The sequence below is a fragment of the Balaenoptera musculus genome, chromosome 8 (genome assembly GCF_009873245.2).
Source record: "Balaenoptera musculus isolate JJ_BM4_2016_0621 chromosome 8, mBalMus1.pri.v3, whole genome shotgun sequence".
Taxonomy (NCBI): Eukaryota; Metazoa; Chordata; class Mammalia; order Artiodactyla; family Balaenopteridae; genus Balaenoptera; species Balaenoptera musculus.
The window spans coordinates 101641452-101650751 of NC_045792.1; the positions used below are offsets into that span (position 1 = coordinate 101641452).

The 9300-nt window shown below is 47.9% G+C and overlaps 1 protein-coding gene across 3 annotated transcripts in view; it reads right to left on the reverse strand.

The window, feature by feature from the left end:
- PLAAT3 (phospholipase A and acyltransferase 3) overlaps positions 1 to 8352 on the reverse strand; it is a 28186-nt gene extending 19834 nt beyond the window's left edge. Inside the window, exons 1-2 of one of the 3 annotated variants that reach the window (XM_036861166.1) lie at positions 8197 to 8352; positions 7638 to 7715 (exon numbers count right to left, since the gene is read on the reverse strand). In XM_036861166.1, the coding sequence (XP_036717061.1) occupies positions 7638 to 7652 (15 nt within the window). In that variant the 5' untranslated portion in view covers positions 7653 to 7715; positions 8197 to 8352. Of the gene's footprint in view, positions 1 to 7637; positions 7716 to 7937; positions 7962 to 8160 lie in introns of those variants that run through there. The other 2 variants (XM_036861165.1, XM_036861167.1) reach the window with 2 other exon arrangements.
- Between the last annotated feature and the right edge of the window lie 948 nt (positions 8353 to 9300).

Consider the following 9300-nt stretch of genomic DNA (forward strand, 5'->3'; position numbering starts at 1 on the left):
AATCATACAGAATAGTAGAAGAGATATCAAATAAAAACAAAAAGAAAGAAAGAAAAGGTAGGGCAGGGTTAAGGGGCTGGAGTGGGATGGGAAGGGGGAGGGGATTGCAATAGTAAAAGGGGGTCAGGGAAGGCAGAGAGTGGGCCCTGCAGATGTTGAGAAGACCCAGGCCGAGGGGACAGCCTGAGCAAAGGCCCCAGGTAGGAGTATGTTAGGGGAACAGCCCGGAGGCCAGCGTGGCTGGAGTGGAGTGGGGAGTGGAGGAGGGGAGGATGGAGGTTGGAGGATGGAGAGAGAAGCTGATGGCTCAGACAAGATGGGGGGAGCAGGGGATGAGAAGTAATGCATTCTGGATTTCTTTGAAGGCAGAGCCAACAGGATTTGCTGTTGCAATGAGGTAAGGTGTGAAGGAAAGAGGAGTGAAACGTGACTTCAAGGTTTTGGGGAGGCTGAATGGGCAGGCTGCAGACACGGAGGGCACGCTGGGTTGAAATAGCCACCAGGTAGCCACCTGGAGAGGCAGGGAGGCAGCTGCATGCGCGAGTCTGGAGGTCAGAAGAGGGGTCTGGGGTGAGGGTCACTGTCGATCTTTAGGAGAACAGCTCCTGTTGGGAGTTGGAGGCAAAAGCCGGCTGAAATGGGTATAAGAGAGACTAGGAGAGGACCTCCTCCTAGAAAAGGGAGCAGCTGAGATTTTGCTGAAGTCTTAAAAGATGACAGGGAGCGTGTACATGGTAGACACAGAATTCAAACCCAAATCCTGCACTTTTGTTTTGTTTTGTTTTGTTTGGCCACACCTCAAGGCATGTGGGATGTAAGTTCTCCCACCTGGGATCCAACCCGTGCCCCCTGCAGTGGAAGCGTGGAGTCTTAACCACTGGACCACCAGGGAATTCCCCCAAATCCTTCACTCTTTTTTTTTTTCCATATATATGGAATCTAAAAAAAAAAAAAATGTTTCTGAAGAACCTAAGGGCAGGACAGGAATAAAGACCCAGACGTAGAGAATGGACTTTAGGACTTGGGGAGGGGGAAGGGTAAGCTGGGACGAAGTGAGAGAGTGGCATACAATACCAAATGTTAAATAGATAGCTAGTGGGAAGCAGCCGCATAGCACAGGGAGATCAGCTCGGAGATCAGCTCGGTGCTTTGCAATCCTTCACTCTTAACCCTCACACTCTCCTGCAATCAGAGGAGGCAGTGGGGAGGAAGCGGCCGGAAAGGGGAAATATGGAGACGGGGCAGACAGGAGCAAAAGCACAGCGGTGCGGGTGTCTCCAGGTGATCTTGCGGTTGGGTCAGAAGCAGGATCCCTGGGGTGGAACCCAGGCCTGGCAGTTTTGTAAGCTTCCAGGTGATTCTACCGTGCAGCCCAGAGAACCACAGGAGAGACGGGTTAGGCAGAGAGGGGCAGTCATACCTCACTTTGCAGGTGGGGAAACTGACGCTAAGGGAATGAGGTCACTTATCCAGGGTCAGCCCGAAAGTAGCAAAGCAGGAACTTGAACCACAGCCTGGTCCCCAGCACAAGGAGAATCTGCCAGTCTTCTGGCAGATTTCACCATCTGCCCCTGCATGTTAATCCACATTCACTCCTGCAACTCTGAGCCAGTGTGAGACCCTCAGCCGTGGGCAATGGACAGGACCAGATGGAAAAGTAAGGGCACTTCCAGAAGAATTCTCAACCCAAGGGTTGAAACAAAACAAAAAGAATGTTTTTCTTTATTTTTTTTAAATTTTACTTTGAATGGGGTACCTATATTTTTAGTTAATTTTACTTATTTATTTTTTAAAATATTTATTTATGTATTTATTTTGGCTGCGCCGGGACTTAGTTGCGGCACATGGGATCTTCGTTGCGGCAATGCAGACTCTTTAGTTTCAGCATGTGGACTCTTAGTTGTGGCATGCATGTGGGATCTAGTTCCCTGAGCAGGGATCAAACCCCGACTCCTGCACTGGGAGCGTGGAGTCCTACCCACTAGACCATGAGGGAAGTCCCTAGAATGTTTTTCTTTCATTCAAGGCCACTAAGGAAGCATTCCAATCTGCCTACACACAGCTCCATTTAGCCTCCTCATCAGAAGTTTGCAATTTTTTTATTTTAATGAAATATTTCAGGCATACAAAACATACAGAAAGTAGGCTAATGAGCGTTACTGCTCTGCATTTAAATTAGGATGCATTTGGTTTTCAGAAACTGCATACTGATTACAGCCGTGGGGCTCTGAAGCCAGACAGCCTGGGTTCAAATTCTGACTCTGCTACTTAACTAGCTGGATAGCCTTGGGCATGTTACCCAACTTCTCCCAGCCTCAGTTTCCTCAGCTCTAAAATGAGGATAATTATAGCACCTGATTCATGAGGTTGTCCTGAGGATCAAATAAATTAGTACCTATAAAACACTCAGCAAATACTACCTGGCACATAGGTAAACAGCAGTATTTGCTGCCACTGTTCTTGGGGGTGCTTTTATTATTTTGGATTTGGAAAGGTCAGAGGCAGCTCCAGGAGTAGCTGGAGACACTATGGAGGTTGTGAAACCCAGCCTGAGAGCAAGTTCTTGTTCCCAAATCCCATGCTGTGGTGAGTGTGGAAATCCCCCACCTCACCCACTTCATTTCTGATACTCTGGGGAAAGCATCTACAAGCATGTAATTCAAAAACCTGAAGTCCAGGGAGGGTGCTGAAAAGGGACTTTTCCAGCAGAGAGTTGGGAGTTTTGATGCCAAGGCTTTAAGAAGAAAAGAAACCCCCGAAGAGCCCACCATCAATCCTGTCTATCTGAGGCTGTGTTGTCAGAAGCAGGGCCCAGGCCCCCTGCAAGTGAGGCCCCTCTGCTCTATTGCTGTGTGACCTTCAAGAATCATTTAACCTCTCTGAGCTTCTCTGGTAAAACAGCGCCATTAAGATCCATCCAGCAGAGTTTGTGTGAGGAATAAGTGAGATAATGGGGGTGAGAAGCTGCAAAACCCCTTAACGCTTATTAGAGGGTTGAGACACTGTGCCCCAGGCTGTGTGGTTCCGGGGAACTCGAGGTGGGGGGCAGACTCCCCAGCCTCGGGCCCAGTGAGAAGGTAGAGGAGGGGTTGGGCTGACACATCACCTCTTCCCTTGCCAGCCTCTGGGAGAGGGACAGTGGCAGCTCCAGTGGGTACCAGGTCCAGCCACAGCAACCCAAAGGTCATGTGTATCCTGGAAAAAGGAGGCAAAACTCATTCGCCCTCCCAGGCTCTTGACCTCCAAGCCTCAGACCTGTTCTACATGTTGAACCTCACCCCACGGGAACCAGGATTCCCCCTGAACTCATGTGGGAACCACCACCGCTGTCACCGTGCACTCCTTGGGGTTTTCACAAGTTACCTGAAATCCTTACAGCAGCCCATTTTACTGACCAGAAAACAGCTCAGAGGTAGGAAGTAACTTGCCCAAGAGAACTCCCTGAGAAGCAATGCCAGGATTACGCTGCAGGTCTTCCTGCATCCAAAGGCCAAGTTCTGTTCACGCACCCGGTAATTCACACGAAGCTACTGACATCTGATCAGCATCCCCATGGTGAGCTTTGCCTCCACATCACTGTGTTCTAGTCCTGAAATGCCCCTGACTGTTCAATGCCAAAGTCCTACTCATCCCTCACGTCTCCACCTCCTCAGTGCCTCCTCCAGACTCCAGGGCAGACAGTGTTTATCAGCCGCAGCCCTGTTTATCCGATGACGATAATTGTTGGGCTGAGCCCCTGGGAAGGAATGATCAGTTTCCCTGCCCAGCTCTCCAGCTGGACTGAGCAACCAGCCAGGCACATACAACATTCTCAGCAGAGGTTTGTGGGCAAGAGGGACACACTGCTTCCTCCTCAAGCCCCTCCCAGCCTCTGGCCCCACCCCCTCCCTTTTGCACCTTAACTAACCCCACAGAGATCTGTCAGATCATCCGGCAAACCTAGAGGGTCATAAAGAAGTCAATAAGTGAGTCTAGAGTCAGAGACCAGAGCAGGCCCATCGATTTCTGCATATCTGGAGCCTCAGATACCCTTTGGAGCTTCACGTCCCCAGCAGCCGCTGCTCAACAAGCCACAGGTTTAAGGGCAGGGTGGGTGGAGAAGGGAAGGCAAAGCTCCTGGCCCACGAATTCTAAATAAATTTAGAACACAGAGGGGAGGGAAATGGTCAGTGCTGGCCCTGACCAGGAGGACTCAGGGCTGGGCTAAAGGGCTCGGAGAAACGTGGGCCCATATGGTAGACACACAGCCTCTCCGTCCCAGGGAGGTCCAGGCAGCTGCTTTAACAACAACTAACATTTGTCAAGCCCTAAGAGCCAGGGAGTGGCACAGTCAGAGTGGGAAAGTGAGAGCCGAATCCTCTGGGTGCAGACAAATAGGGGAGAGTTGTCCATAGAGAATTTTAAAACCATAAGACACACCTCTGCTGTTTATTATCACCATGTGCCAACACTTTTAAACAATATCAGTGATATTGGTCTAAGTTCTAACTCATGCAATTCCTGTTGAGAGTTAATAATATAGGGACTTCCCTGGTGGCACAATGGTTAAGAATCTGCTTGCCAATGCAGGAGACACGGGTTCGAGCCCTGGTCCAGGAATATCCCACATGCCGCGGAGCAACTAAGCCCGTGCGCCACAACTACTGAGACTGCGCTCTAGAGCCCACGAGCCACAACTACTGAAGTCCGCGTGCCACAACTACTGAGCCCACGTGCCACAACTACTGAAGCCCGCACGCCTAGAGCCCGTGCTCTGCAACAAGAGAAGCCACCGCAATGAGAAGCCCGCACACCGCAGCGAAGAGTAGCCCCCACTCAACGCAATTACAGAAACCTGCACGCAGCAACAAAGACCCAACACAGCCATAAATAAATAAGTAAATAAATTTATTTTAAAAATAATAATAATAATATATATGTGAGCTTTAAATTAGCACACTTTCATTTCTTATTCTTTCAGTCTTCTCTGTGGAAGTTTAATCAGAGAACACCCAGCTATATGGTCAACCTCCAACACACACAGACTCAGCTACATGTGTCTGTTCCAACAGTAAGTTCTGAATGGCTCAGAATGGTTCAAGTTCACTTTCAGCACAGTCTGGGCTGCCAACCCCTGTGGTCCTACATTTTCCTGTGTTTAAACAGAAGACAAGAGTCTGCTCTCCCAGCGCCAGAAGAAAAGTGTTTGAAAGAGAAGTGTTTGGAAGTCTGGACCATTTTCACCAAGAACTAGACTCTCATTCTAAAGCAATGGATTAAATAAATGTCAAAGTTCACCATCATTCAGCCATTTTCTCTGATTTTTGCCAAGGAAGAAAAACTGGGGAGAATTTTGCCGAATAAGATAAAAGCTTACAATGAATTTTCTGTTGAATATGTTTCAGTGAAAATGTTTTAAATGTGGATATATTTAAAAGCCACTAGAATGAGGACTTCCCTGCTGGTCCAGGGTTAAGACTCCACGCTTCCGATGCAGGGGGCCCGGGTTAGACCCCTGGTCAGGGAACTAGATCCCGCATGCCGCAACTAAGAGCCTGCACGTGGCAACTAAGACCCGGCATAGCCAAATAAATAAACAAATGTTTTTAAAAATAATAATAAAAAATCAAAATAAAAAAAATTAAAGCCATTTAATTACAACAAATGTCCTACTGTATAGCACAGGGAACTATATTCAATATCCTGTGATAAACTATAATGGAAAAGAACATGAAAAAGAATGTATATATGTGTATAACTGAATCACTGTGCTGTACAACAGAAATTCACACATTGTAGTCAACTATACTCCAATAAAATAAATTTTAAAAATAAAAATAAAAAATCGGGAATCCCTGGTGGTCCAGTGATTGGGACTCCACACTCGCACTGCCGAGGACCCAGTCCAATCCCTGGTCTGGGAACTAAGATCCCATAAGCCATGCGGTGCGGCCAAAAAAAAAAAAGAGAGCGATATCTAGAGATCAGCAAAAATAAATAAAAATAAAAAATAGAAGCCACTAGAATTAAATTTTTTAAGACATAGGCAGTGTTGCAATTTCTCCAATTTATTATGAAATGGGATTTTTATGAATTTCTGACAAACTTATCCTAATGTTTAAGGTTTTTCCAATTTGCATATCTGTTGTTTCATATGAGAGAAGCTTTTGAAATTAAAATTAATAAAAAGTGTCTTCTCGACATATACACACTACTATATATAAAATAGATAACTAATAAGGACCTACCGTATAGCACAGGGAACTATACTCAATACTCTGTAATGACCTATATAGGAAAAGAATCTAAACAGTGGATATATGTATATGTATAATTGATTCACTTTGCTGTACAGCAGAAAGTAACACAACATTGTGAATCAACTATACTTCAATTAAAAAAATTTTTAGTAAATTTAAAAAGTGTTCTTCAACTGTGAATAAAGATAAATGGACAAATCAAGCTCTACTGAGTGTTGAACATGAATATGCAAAGAAGATCAATTTTGTCAAAGTCAAGGACAACTTTTCAGAAATTAAAGTTCCAAAACAGAAACTGTAATGGCATTATTATTCACTACTGTGACCAACCTATATGTAAGAATACGTTTTCTTCAAAAATAAACTAATGCAATTAAAAATTATTAACCCATTACTTCTATTTTTCTCTATAACACCTACTTTATTTTTCAGTTTTTATTTTTTCACTGGCATGATTTCATATACAAAGCTCAACAGAAGAAACTTGACTGTGTTTCTTTTCTGGCCATTATTACTATTCATTTCATGATTATTACTGAAAATAATGTTGCTAGATAAAGGAGAGGATGTTTTCAAATGACCGCTCCAGACATCAAATATTCCAGGTACACCATAATACCAGGCACTGTGCTAAGCCCTTTACATGGATTAAATCATAATCATAATAACAACATAATCATAATCATAATAACAACAGTGAATTACAGTTGAGCACATAATATGTGTGTGAAGCACTGTTCTGAGCACTTCATAAGTACTAAGTCATATAATCCTCACTCTGGGGAACAGAGTGGATTTGAAACTTGGTCAAAGTGCCACAGCTAGGTGCTCAGCAGGAACACAATCCCGGGGGGAGACTACCTCAAAAGCCGGGCTCAGAACCTCTCTGGAGCAGGTCCAGCTAGGCTGAAAGGAAGCATTTGCTAAGCCCCTTTATGATTTCTGAACCATAGGAAAAGTGAGAGTTGGGAACTTGCTGGCAGGGCTGGTCATGAGGTGCATCAGCTGAGGCCAGAAGAAGCACCTGTTGCCAGACCCAGGCGCGGGGGCAGCAGGTGCAGCCCCAGACACTCAGCCCCAGGAGCCCATCCAGGTGTTCTGGTCTGACTCGGGAAGGCAGCACAGGGCCTTGGTGGGGCAAATCTCTCCTTGCTGCCTCCCCGCTCCTGGGGGCCTGTTTCAGGCAGGGCGGCCTCCCAACCCACCCACGCAAGTACTCACACTGAGACAACTCCAACGGATACCCACCGACGCGCATCTCACACCTGATGCCCACTGGCCAGTGGGGCATCCACATCTGGAGGCCACATCCTCAAGGACCCTCTCTCTTAAGTGATGACTCAGACCCACCGAAACACGGCTCCCACCCCCAGCCCACTCGCGCCCCCCCCAACTTACCGTGGGGGCGCGCATCTTCTTCGGTAATGAAGGCCCTCAATTTCACGCTGGAGTTGGCTTTATCAGCTGCGTAAACGCCTGAGGCAGCGGGGGAGCAGGGATTCATGGTCAGTAGCAGGAAACAGCGTCCCCAAGACCCCAGGGGACTGTGGCTTCTGGCGAGGGAGACCGTGCCCGGTTGGTCTCTAACCCCTCCGAGAACAACGGGCTCACTCCCTGCCAATTCCTCGCCCGCCCCCTCCCTGCCCCTGCACTTGGTCGTGAACGGATGAATCCCTTGCAGGGGGCAGGGAGGTACACCTGATACCGGAGAGCCGGGCGGCGCAGCGGCGGGGAGCGCGAGCCGTGTCACCTACCAGGGCGCGCTGCGCCCCCAGAGAGTCAGCGGGGCCGCCCTCGCGCCCGGCCCTCCCTCCCCGGCCGCTGCCCTCAGCTGCTCCCTAACTTGTTTACTCCCGCCTCAACCAAGCTCTCCATCCCCCACACAGCCTGGAACACCTGAGAGCCACCCCAAGCGTCTCACCCTTCCTTAAGCTCCGGGAAGTACCGCTCCACCCACCTCGAGGACTTGGAATGCAGTGCGGCCTCCACTGCAAAGGGAACCGGCTAAATGACCGCAGAGTCCAGGCCAGCGTGAGGTCACCCGGCCCCTCCCCGTGAGGCTGACTAATTAGAGCCTCGCAGAGCTCCCTGCCCCGGCGACAGTGACAGCCTGCTCCCGCCTCTGGGGCAGACAGACCAGGACGCTCCCCGCTCACCCCGAAACCTCTCAGCACACCCTCCCCGCGCGGAGGCGCCTCCAGAACCCAGCGCAGGGCCACCGCCTCCTCCCCTCGTCTACACACGCGCTGCGGCCCGCTCAACTTAAGTTCTTGTATACACATCACACTGGCGTGTCATCAATCTGCTTATTTCCTCCACTCAAGTGGGCTTATACTGTAGTTTAAAACTACAATAGGCCCCCGTTATCCGCGGTTTCTTTCTCTGCAGTCCGCTGGGTAACAAACAGGGAGACAACACCGTGGGTAAGCGGGGACTATCTTAACGGTTGCGTACTTCCTGCGGTTTCAGGCATCTGCTGGGGGCCTTGGAACGTATCCCCCTAGGAAAAGGGGGGACTACTGTATATTAAGAATATACAGTACTACTGTATATTAAGCTTTAAAGCCATTTAAAGGCAAGGGCATACCAGAGAGAAAGTACTTTTTTTTTTTTTTTTTTTTTTTTTTTTTTTTACAAATTTAATTGTGTTAACCTTTTATTGAGTGTTCACTGAGGCCCATCAACGGAATTACATACGGAAGGGGAAAACAAGTAGAAAACCTCCATAGAACTTTCTGCTCTGTGATAACTATCTGGGGGAAGTAATGTGCCAATTAGACTAAAACAAGAGGGAAGCTTAAATATTATCTGAGTGATTTTGAAAACTGTGCTATACAATAAAATAATAATATACATTAGGTAACCCAGCTTCCAATTCATGCCATTCCATGTTTCATTGATTCTCATCATCCTCTAGAACTCCAATGGAGAACACTCTTCCTTTCAAGGATATGATTTGCTGGTGGCCCAGTGGTTAAGACTCTGTGCTCCCAATGCAGGGGGCCCGGGTTCGATCCCTGGTCCGGGAACTAGATCCTGCATGCCGCAACAAAGGGCGAGG